This window comes from Marmota marmota, unplaced genomic scaffold (assembly GCF_001458135.2).
Source record: "Marmota marmota marmota unplaced genomic scaffold, marMar, whole genome shotgun sequence".
Lineage (NCBI taxonomy): Eukaryota > Metazoa > Chordata > Mammalia > Rodentia > Sciuridae > Marmota > Marmota marmota.
In genome coordinates, this window is record NW_026000205.1 from 11,686,770 (window position 1) to 11,698,135 (window position 11,366).

The window sequence follows — 11,366 nt, forward strand, 5'->3', positions numbered from 1 at the left end:
AAAAAAAAAAAAAAAAAAAAAAAAAAAAAGGACTCAGTGAGGCCCAGGAGTTGGGTACATCCACATGGACCTCCCTGAAGATGGCATGGCCACCGAGGAGTTGACATCTGGGCAAAGACTTGAAGGAGGTGGGGGGGAGCCAGTTGGATATGTGGACAGTATTCCAGACAGAGAGAACTGTCAGCGCAAAGGCCCTGTGGTAGGACAGCTTGGATAGGCTCAAGGAACAGGAAGGAGGCCAGAGTGAGTAAGGGGGGATCTTAGCAGCCAAGGATGACTTGAAAAAAGCAAACCTGCTCCCAGCTGCCACTTTGCCTCCCCCAATCCTCCCTTGCCTCCTTTCCTCTCCCTGGCTCACTCTGCGCCAGTGCCACTGACCTCCTCCTGCTATTACTGCAACAGGCTCCCTCAGTCCTGCCCCCGGGACTTCACACCTGATGCTCCCTCTACCTGGGTGTTTTTTTTGTTTTTTTTTTTTAATCATCTTCTCATCATTAGGACTCAGTTCCAGTTCCTCCTCCTCAGAGGTGCTCCTCCCTGGCCCTCCGTCTTGGCACTTGATAGACATCTTTTTCTCTTTGCTCTCTGCTCATTCCGGCATCTACTTGCTTATCGTCTCCCCATCAGCAGTGAGCTCCCAAGGACAGGGGTCAGGGCTGCTTGTCACCACTCTGCCCCCAACATCATCCAGCACAGGTCGGGCATAGAGAAGATACCCCAAAATATCTGTCAGTGGAAAAATGTGTGGCCCCAAATCCAACACCCAGTCTCTGCCCTCGAAGACCTGGGTCCGGGTCTTCCCTGATTCCCATGTGCTGTGCGGCCCAGACAGAGGCCAATCTTGCCTTTTCTTTTTCTTTTTGGTACCTGGGATGGAAGCCGGGGCACTGAACCACTGAGCACATCCCCGGCCCATTTTTGGATTTTATTTAGAGACAGGGTCTCACTGGGTTGCCTAGGGCCTTGCTAAGTCGCTGAGGCTGGATCTGAACTCTCGGGATCCTCCTGCCTCAGCCTCCTGAGCCGCTGGGATTACAGGACTGTGCCACGGCACCCGGCTCTGCTTATTCTTATTAGTGTCCTGCCGCCCATCTTCAGGGTGTCTGTGCCCATCTTCCTGATGAGCAAGGACGATGCGAGAGGCCTTTGGCATGGGTCCTAGAGCTCAGCTGAGAGACTATAAAAGGAGCAGCCCTTGGTTTTATTGCACACACAGAATTGAAAAAAAAATTTTAAGTCAGCCTCTCTCCTTATTAGCCCCCCTTTTCCCCCCTTCCTCACCCATCCCGGGGCCCCAGGAGGCGCATCTGACAGGCCACCTCCCCGGGGCTCGGCACCCTCGACCTCAGCACTAGCAGAGGATGGGGGTGGGGGTTGCCGCATCCCTCCACCTGTTACAGGGAGGCTGTGGCTGGGCCCTCTCTCTGGGGCCACTGCTCCTGCCAGAGTCCCTTGCTGGGCTTTGGACATGTCCTGAGAGTGTCCCTGGAAAAGTTCATTGTCAGAAGCGCAGTCCTTGGTGAGCCAGTATTGAGAGGCTGTGGGACCTTTAAGAAGTAGGTCCCAAGGTATCACCTTCAGAAGGGGTGAAGTGACGCTGATCTCTCGGGGTCAGCAGTTCTCCAGAGAGTGGGTTGTAATAAAGAGACGGGACGGCCCCTCCCACCCTCACTTCCTGTTCTATCATGTGATCTCTCCTCTCGCCCACATCATGATACTGTCCACCATGATGGGATGCAGCCAAGTGGCCCTCACCAGAGGCCAAACCTATGGGGCTGCCTGATCTGGGGCTCTGCCTCTAAAACTGTGATATAAATAAACCCCTTTTCTTTGTAAGTACCCCCACTCAGGTATTTTGTTATAGCAAAGGAAAATAAATGAATATCTCTTCTTTTAAAGCTTCAGTTAACCTTGTGAGGGCCCATCTGTCACCTGTCATGACCCTGACTGTCACAGCTGCCAACGGGTAAGGATGGGAAGATTTTACAGAAACAATAAGCTCTTGAAAGGGTCACTAGTCTGTATCTCCACTGGGTTCCACTGGGTGGCTATGGTGGCTTTGTCTATAGGGGCCATCTGGTCCTCCTCCACCTTCTCCCTACCCCGTCTTGTTCACCCCTTGTTCTCTACCAGGTCTGTGCACGGATACGTTGACTGCTAAATGGCCCCAGTTTCTTAACCCTCCCTCTCCACCTCCCTATTCCCTGCAATCTGACTCTATCTCTCCCTCCCATCAAGAAGGGAAGTCTATTTTCTGACTTCTCAATGAAGCCAGCCCTTGTGACATGCTTTGATCCACAGAATGTGGCAGAAGTGACAGTGGCCAGTTCTGAGCCTGAAAGCCATCACCTCATGGAGGCTAAGAACACGAGGTGAAGGATCAAGGGGCCCCTAGAAACACTGCTCCCAGCTCGCAGTAAACGGGCACCACATGCACGGGTCAATCCAGCCACAGCCAGAAGAACCGCCCAGCTGAGCCCAGCCCACATCGCCCAGTGGCAGCCATGGGAGCCAAACAGATGCTCATCTCTACGCCTTGCTCTCAGGGAGGCTCAGAGCTGCCTGGTCCGGAGCAGCCTTTTCCAGGGACCTTCAGGAACCTGAACTTCAGGTGCAGTGCGGGTCAAAGCCTCCCCCAGCCCGTCTTGGTGCCCCTCCTGCCATGCCCCGTGCTCACTGGTGAGGATGATAATGCCCGTGATGAACAGCACAGCTGCCACCAGGAGTCCCCGCCTCCGGAGAGTGGCCTCATCTACAGAGAGAGAAGTGGAGGTGGACGATCAGAGGGGCCTCTGGCTTTCCTTCTCCCACATCTTCCCAGGGTCGACTTACCGTAGTAGAAGGGGTTGTCCTCATCCGAACCTGGAAGAGACGGACAAGGCACACGTCAGGGTCTGGCGGAGGCTTGTGGAGTGAAGATGAATGGCAAAGTCGGGGAGCAGATCCACCTGGGTCTCTCACTCAGATCCACTCAGCCCTTCTGTCCTCACAGTGAATCCCACAGTCCTCACCAGGCACACGATCTGGCTCCCACCACCTCTCCGAGTGCCCTCAGTTTTCCCTAAACCTGCTTTATTTTTCTGGATAGCAAAGTAAAACCACCTGCTGTGTGTTATTACGATTATTATTTGCTGTCTTCCCCTGCCCCAAGAATGTCAGCCCCCTGAGGCGGAGATTCTGTCTTGTTCGCTGCTGTACCCCCGGCAACCAGAACAGTGCCCGCCACACACAAGTTTCTCAATGAACCTCTGCTGAATTAACAGAGGAATGGGCTGTGTGGGCCCAGCCTTTCCACGTGGGTTGAGTGGGCAGGAAGTGGAGGACAAGATTGCCAAGAACCAGAGCTTCCTGCGACCCGCAACTGATCTCAGTCACGTGAGCAAGCTCAGCAGAGACCAGAAGAACCACCCGGCTGAGCCCAGCCTGTCTCCCAAATTGCACCACTGGGAGCTAAATAAGCGATTGCCTTTTCAGCCACTGCGTTTTGGCGTAGTTTGGATGCACACACCTTCATCCGTTGGTTCAGACATGACCGTGTCCCCCCCCCCCCGGCCCCGCCCAGGCTGGGAGTCAGTCACTACCCGCACAGGTGTGTACTGAGGACGCCTCTGTCCTGAGCTCGTGTTTTAGAGACAGGAAATGCATAGTAACTGGGAAACGACCCATCTCTGGTCTGGGAAGGGAGTTACTGACCTGATGAGCTGGGGGTCAGGGGGTCCATCATGACGTCTTTGCTTGGGGATGGCCTCCCAGTGAGCTCTGTGGTGCCTTTGGTGGGAGACAGACAGATGGACATCACTGCAGGCCCCAAGTGGGGAGAAAGCTCTCCCCCAGTCTCTGCACCTGGTGTAGGGGCACGGGTGTCCCACCCTCCACCCGCAGGGACCATAGCAGTGGTCTGCACCTGCTGGTCAAAAACAGCTGCCCCAACCCCCTGCAAGACACCATGAAGCAAGACCCACCCTGAAGCCTTGGCCCTGCCTTTGATGTTCCCTTTAAATGAATGAACAGAGACACTTTCCAACTGTGTGGCTCCGGCTTCTGAGGGGCAGGACCTGTCAGGTGCTCTGCTTCAAAACTACTTTTCTGACTCTGCATCTTATTTCTTCACTGATCATTTCTGACTTATCTTCTCAGGTGGGTTACACCCTCCTGAGCAGGATAAAGGACCCCCCACGAGGCACTGGCTCAGCCACCCTGCACGCACAACATCTCCACCATCCCCCAAAGTCCAGTGGGTTCTTAGACACAAAAAGTCAATCCCCCAAAGAAAAGGTCTGCATCCCCACCCTGGTTAAAAATGGACCCATCACCTTTATTTTGTGTATTATTTTTACGTGGTGCTGAGACTTGAACCCGGGGCCTCACACGTGCAAGGCAAGTGCTCTACCGCTGAGCCACGACCCCAGCCCCCCACCCTGGCCCTAGGAAGCACCCACCACCCCACGGTTCCCCCAGCTTTTCAGCACCTCTCCCCTTAAACATGGTCGACAGATGATGAGGGGATCCTGGGGAAAGCCTGGTCCAGAGGAAGATATGAGCGATAGAGAGCCCCCTCCCCGTCCATCTAGTCCCACGGTCATGACCCGTGCCCCCTTGTGACCTGGGTTATGACTAGGGGACCCCCATCTGGTTCCTCCCTGAGAGTGATGACTCTGAGGGACAGCAAGCCCCTGACCCCCAAGGTGGTGGCAGTGCGGCCTCCGGGAGGTAATCAGGGTTTGATGAGGTCCCAAGGGTGGGACCAGAGGCCGCTGGCTTCCACCTGCACAGACCTGAGAAAGACACGGCAAGAAGGTGGCCATCTGTGACCCACAGGGACCCTGCTGCCACCTCAATCTGGGACTCCCGCCTCCAGGACCATGAGAGAGAAATTCCTGCGGCTCAGGCCCCCCAGCCTGTCATCCTTTGTCACGGCCACCAAAGCAGACTACGTCACAAGGGGAGCTAGGAAGCTGGGGGCTGGACGCGGGCAGAAGCCATGTCCCCACAAGGTGCCCAGCAAGAGAGAGGCCAGGACGGAGGAGGGAGAGGCCCTGGGAAACCCTGAGGCTCAGCAGCACCCTTTACCCCTGGACTTGATGACCCCGTCGTTGCTGCTGATTTCTGTCCCATGTCCCAGGGTGGAGGACTAATACCCGGAGCAACCCAGGCCAGCAAAGACTCCAGAGTAAATTAAATGATCAGCTGGGAAATGCAGGCGCAGCTGCGGTCTCCCAGAGGGGCCCTTTGGTGCAAAATGGAAAAGCTTAATTTCCCAAGAGACTTTATTTTCATCTGTTGTGAAAGTGTTTCCATAGATTCTGTAGGAATGAGATGTTCTACTGTCACCACTAGAAAATCAGAATATTTATGAAGATGGACAAGGGAAATGAGGTGGCCCGGGAGGTGGTGCTCTTGTGCAGTGCTCAATCTGTACAACTGTGCATGCTTCTCAGCCCGAGTGGCCTAAGCTAACCGAACCCTAACCCTAACCCTAATGAGGGTCGATTCTCGGCCTTGGGCTGGAGTTAAGGAGAAAGAAATTCTCTGTAGATACCGAATTATGAGACCAAAAGGAAAAAAAGAAGGAAGACAACACAGTCAAGAGCAGGAGCAATTCAGTCTTAATGACCGTGCTTAAGCCCCTTGATCCAGCTATGCCTGAAACTGTTGACCTCCAGATTTCATAGAACTTACATAGCTAATAAACCTCTTTGTTTTAATTGGGTGTTCTATATTTTGCAACCAAAAAGTTCCTTCCCTCACAGGGGGAGAGTGCACACAAAGGGAGCATCGACAGACAGTCATTTCCCAGCACCAGCCTGTGAGGGGGTGCACAAAGGAGGGTCACCAGCTCCACTGCTTTGGGGAAATGCTGCCTTCCAGAGGCTGCCTATTGGGACGTTTGGTGCAAATGAGCTTTTATGGAGGTGCTGAGAAGTCTTGCCATCAAGATCCGTGTTTAAATTTAACTCAGAGTTCCCTAAATATCTTTGACTACACACACACAAAAAAAATTTTTTTTCCTTAAAATGAATTAGCAATTCCCCAAACAGGTGCTTGAGACTCGTACCAGGGGAGACGCTGACCTAGATAGGGAATTAAGCAAGAGCTGGAAGTTGCTGCTCCCCGTCCCGGGCTCTACCTTCCTTGCTGCTCGTGAGCGTCCCTGGGTCTGTCACGTCCATTCCTGTCCCTGGGTCTGTCACGTCCATTCCTGTCGGCTTCTGGGTCTCGGTCCTGTTCTGGGTTTGTGTTGTTTCTACTCAGGTCAGAAGAACAAAGAGGGGAGGATAAGAACTGAGTGAGCCGGGTGTGGTGGCCCACGCCTCTAATCCCAGCAGCTCAGGAGGCCGAGGCAGGAGGATCACAAGTTTGAGGCCAGCCTCAGCAACTTAGCAATGCCTATGTGGCTCAGTGGTTAAGCACCCCTGGGTTCAATCCCCAGTACGAAAGAAAGGAAGGAAGGAGGGAGGGAGGGAGGGAGGGAGGGAGGTAGAGAAAGGGAGGAAGACCTCAGTGAGTCCGAGACTTGCAGGTCTATAGAACGGTATCTCCTTCCCTCCATCAATTTGGCACAAATCAAAGGTGTCAATATATGGGCGTCACTGTAGGGCCAGGTAAGGGGGACTGTCTCTGCATGCAGCCAATGGTGTGGCCATTTGAGGATGCAACTTTTAAAACAAATTTGAATGTTCATGACCTTCACTCCATAGCATCCTGGATCAAAGCCCTAGCTCTGGAGCCAGATTTCTGGACTCCAATCTCAGCTGTGGGTCTGTCTTGCTGTGAGACCTTGAGCAAGTTGCTCTGAGCCTCTGTTTCATTATCAGTAAGGTGGAGATAATGGCAGTTTCTATCTCAGGGTTCAGTGAGGTTGGTGCATGTAAGTGCTGTGTTTGCTCAAAGGTAAGAGACAAGGCTGCTCACTGTGGCACCGTGTGTAGCAGAAAAAACAGGAGCAAGCAATGAGCATCGGGAGGTGTGTGCCTATATTCACCGCAGCCCCGGCACACTGGAATACTAGACAGCAGAGAAGAACAGCAGCATGAGTTTTTATGATGTGAGAACAACTTCCAAACATACTATTGCTTAAAAAAGACAAAGCAAGGCTGGGTATGGTGGTGCATGCCTGTAATCCCAGCAGCTCAGAAGGCTGAAGCAGGAGGATTGAGTTCAAAGCCAGCCTCAGCAATGGTGAGGTGCTAAGCAACTCAGTGAGACCCTGTCTCTAAATAAAATACAAAATAGGGCTGGGGATGTGGCTCAGTGACCCTGAGTTCAATCCCTGATACTCCCCCCACCCCACAAAAAAGACAAAGCAAGTTGCAGGACATTCTTGCGATATCCTTTAACCCATAGAAATACACCAACAGTATATTTTCTGCAGTAATATCCATGTGATACCATAGGATCAGGGAATCACCCCTAATGTTAGCTGTGGGGCCTCCCAGAGATGGAAAAAGAACAAGGACGGGTTGGGACAGGTTGGGGCAAGTTGGCAAAGGGATTCAGTCTCGCGTCCTCTATTTTTATTCTTTCCAAGGATAATGTGTTTAGGTACTTCGTGTCAATAATCATTCACTGAGAAAATTCAGGGGGCACTCTTTGAATTATGTTATACTCCAAGAAAAAGTTCAAATAGTATTTGAAAATTTAAAAAAAAAATAGATAAAGAGAGGAATAGAAGAAATGAGTCGGTTGGCGCACAGGGAGCATCTGTGGGGCCCTGGTGGGGCTCTGTTCTTTGGTCTGCCTGGGAAGCCATGCAGGGGTTCAGCTGGGGTAAGTGGCCATGGCGGACCTCTCTGGGTGGGTGCTTTGCTTGGTACACGTAAGACTTCACAATGTCCAAAGTTCCCTTTGTTTTGTCTTTAAAAAGTGGATGGATGGGAGGCTGAGGCAGGAGGATGGCAAGTTCAAAGCCAACCTCAGCCACAGAGGGAGACCGGCTCAGGGAAAATACAAAGGGGGGTGCTGGGGAGGTGGCTGCGAGGTTAAGGGCCCCTGTCTCCCGTCACTCACCTTCAGTAGGCTGGGTCCAGGTCTGAGGGGTGGACTGGACTTCCGGGTGGACTGAACCTGGAGTTAGGAAAGCAGGAGTCAGAGCAGAAGAGGAGGAGATTGGAGGAGGCCAGGAGCCAGATCCGGGTTCCCGCAGCAACTGCGTGTCGATGTCAGGGAGCTTTGGAGGTGCCCAGGTCTCCCCAGGCCCCAGCACCCCTCCTCCTGCACCAGCCACCCGAGTGGTTCTTCAGGGGACGAATGCTGCTAGTTGGCTTTATTGGGACTCGAGGTCCTGTCTAAAGAAATTTCCCAGATACCTCTGACCGCCAACCAGCACCCAGCTGCCTCCATCAAAGCCCCCTGGAACTTTCTTAGCGACCATCCTTCCCGGACTTCTGGATCACTTTTTTCAGAGGTGTTGGCACCAGTCATGGTGGCCGTTGACCAGGGGACCCAGGCCCACCAGTCAGCTTCCTGTGCCTGCAGCCATAATGATCAGCTCATAGTTGGGCACATGACTTGAGTCTGACCAATGACAGTTCTGGGACATCTGGTAGATTGGGGAGGTGGAAATTCTGTCTTTGGATTCTTAGCAGTCCTCTCAGGGCCATGTTGGCCCGTAAGAAGATAAGCTGACGGGGAATGGAGCCAACACAGAGAAAACAGAGCCAAGAGGTAAGTTCTCGATGGCAACATTTGAGCACCTAGACCCAGCCATGCCTGAAGGTCTATCCTTAGTCTTTTTAGTCACATGAATCCATAAATTCCTATTTGGTCTAAGTTTGAGATTTGTGTTGCTGGGGTTATTGGCACTGATGGGGTGTTGACCGATCTGTCCCTCTTTCCTCACCTGGGACTTGCGTCGGGCCATGGGTGCCCAAAATAGTTGGGTCCACTGTAGAAATGGAGGTGGTCTCTTCCAACGTCTGTCCTGGGGAGCCAAGGAGAGGTCAGAAGGGCACCTCGGGTCCCCCTTCTCTCGTCTTCGCTCCCACCCTGCCCGACCTTCCCAGACCTTGGGGCCGACTCCAGAGGTCCTGGGTGCTGGAAGAGCCATCCAGCTGTGGCTCCTGGACGTTTTCAAGCTGTGCGGATGTCCCAGGACCCTCCCTCCACCCCGACTCCCCACCCAGGCTTCTGGGACCCTCTAGTGAGCCAGGGGCTAGAGGCACAGGCCCTGGATTCAGGACTCCCAACGCCTCGTCGCTGTGTGACTTAGAACCAGCGAACCCTCAGGGGTCTAGTCTGCAGGGCGGGGATAATGGCGAGACCTGCCTCATGGTACCCCCCACCGCCTGCATGTAGTTGGCACTACACGTGTCCGCTGCCCTTGCCTGGCTCCAGCCTCTGCCCCTCCCTGGGTGACCTCTATTATCCAACATCCCCTCCTCCTGTGACCTAGATGTCACAGGAGACTTCTCCCTGGCTCCTGCTCCTATGGTCTGTTCCCACCCACAGTCAGGGGGAGCCGGGGACCTCCTGAGTCAGATCACCAGGCTCCCGGGCCGAGCCCTGCACCTCACTCTGGGTAAGAGCCAAAGCCCACACCTGGCCCGTCATTCTCCACTCCCTCCGGCCCCCCAGCACCCCCTGAGGTCTTCTTCTAGCAACTCCGCCTCTGCTCACCCCAACCCGGCCACTGGCTCTTCCTGCTTCTCCTCAAAGTCCCCAGAGAACGTTCATCCCCTGAAACCTACAGGGCTCCCCCTGCTCTTCCAGCACCCGACCTCCCCTCTCCATGACCTCCCCTCTCCCCTCTCCAACCTCAACCTGAGGCTGAGGTTGGCTTTGAACTTGCCATCCTCCTGCCTCAGCCTCCTGTCCATCCACTTTTTAACGCCTTAGCACCCTCCTCTCTTTTCCCCAGGGCACTGTCACCTCCCAACACATCATACAATTTACTGATTGGCCGGTTATTGTTTGTCTTTGCCCCCAGAATCCTAGTGATTCCTGTTGCACTCACGGCCGTTCCCTCCACGCATAGAAGACCTGGCACACAGTAAGTGCTCAACAAATGGCTGTGGTGTGGTTGGAAGAATACATGAACATCCAAGAGAAGCGGGGCTCCTTTGGTGAAGCAAATGATCTAGATTCTGGCAGAGGCGGGGCTGTGGTAACCCCAGGTCGTCTACCCACTAGACTCTGGCACAAGGCATTTCTGCCCACTGTGCCTCAGTTTCCCCATCCATAAAAGGGGCACAGCAACATGTATAAGTAGAGTAGAAGTAAGGCCTCCATCAGCCCAGGTGCAAGCACCTGCCACACAGGAAGCATCGGCCATGGCTACTGCCCTGGAGACCCTTCTCAGGCAAGGCTGAGTGTTCTCCTGGCCCCAGCATGCCTCCTTTGCCTGACAGCTCATTGTTAGGGGACCCAGGGATCTGCTTTACTGGGAGCCCAGGTTTTCTGGCTGCCAAATAGAAAACGGACACCAATCTCCAGGCCAAATCAAACTCAGCGAGTTCTTGGAGGTGAGGTGGAGGATGCTCAGCAGGACCGGCTCTGGCCAGACTCTCTGGAAGCAACCACCCAGGTCTGAGGTGCCCAAAGAAGGTGTAACCCCAGAGTGCCCAGGGATCTCTACTTCCTGATGCCAACTCAGGGGAGGGGGCACCATGAGGTGACAGGAGAGAGCAGCCACACTCTCGGGCCACCCACCCACACACCCACCCAGCAGCACACTGGGGGCTCCAGGGCAGGGTCTTACCTCTGGTGGGGAGAAAGAGGCTGAGGACCGTGAGGAGACACAGGCGGCCAGAGGGCGACATCTATGGGGTGAGTGGGAACAGGGGTGAGAGAAGCCTGTCCTGCGGGGCAGCCGGGTTCTCTCCCTGCATCAGGACCCCTGCCAGGGCTGACAGCAGCCACTGGGAGAAGTGGGAGGATCTGGAACGTGGAAGTCCCAAGCGACACCCTCCAAAGAAAACAAGAAGCACCGGGCCAACCTGGTGTCCCAGCAGCACACAGGGCACAGGGACACCCCCAGAGCAGAGAAGCCCCTCCGTGCGCCTCCAGGCCGGCAGCGATCCTCACTGGAATGGACGGCAAAGGCGCAGGGCGGGCTGGGGTCTGGGGCAGGGTGATGGGGCCACTCTCTGAGGCCCAGGAGCCCGCAAGTAGTGGAAAGAGGAAGAGTGAGTAATGCCTCCTGATCGCAGGGGAAAAAGTGAGTTGGTGTTGGGCTGCGCTGCGGCCCGGGCGACCGAGTGCTGGGGGGATCTGAGAGGGACCGGTCTGCGAGCGATGGAGGCGAGCTGGGGAGACTGAGGCCGGAGGAGAGGAGGGAGCGGGCGCCTCGCTGGGAGAGGAGGTGAGAGGCGAGGGCGTGAATGGGACGCGGGGAGGCACCGTCAGGCCGGTCTGCTACCCACCTGAGC

At 54.6% G+C, this 11,366-nt stretch overlaps 1 protein-coding gene across 3 annotated transcripts in view; it reads right to left on the reverse strand.

The window, feature by feature from the left end:
• Positions 1 to 15: 15 nt before the first annotated feature.
• The window catches only part of Fxyd5 (FXYD domain containing ion transport regulator 5), a 28,504-nt gene continuing 17,153 nt past the window's right edge, over positions 16 to 11,366 (reverse strand). The window contains exons 1-8 of one of the 3 annotated variants that reach the window (XM_048791197.1): positions 10,935 to 11,025; positions 10,697 to 10,757; positions 8,840 to 8,920; positions 8,008 to 8,064; positions 6,128 to 6,244; positions 3,694 to 3,768; positions 2,833 to 2,862; positions 16 to 2,752 (exon numbers count right to left, since the gene is read on the reverse strand). In XM_048791197.1, the coding sequence (XP_048647154.1) occupies positions 2,553 to 2,752; positions 2,833 to 2,862; positions 3,694 to 3,768; positions 6,128 to 6,244; positions 8,008 to 8,064; positions 8,840 to 8,920; positions 10,697 to 10,757 (621 nt within the window). In that variant the 5' untranslated portion in view covers positions 10,935 to 11,025 and the 3' untranslated portion in view covers positions 16 to 2,552. Of the gene's footprint in view, positions 2,753 to 2,832; positions 2,863 to 3,693; positions 3,769 to 6,127; positions 6,245 to 8,007; positions 8,065 to 8,839; positions 8,921 to 10,696; positions 10,760 to 10,934; positions 11,026 to 11,366 lie in introns of those variants that run through there. The other 2 variants (XM_015497227.2, XM_015497228.2) reach the window with 2 other exon arrangements.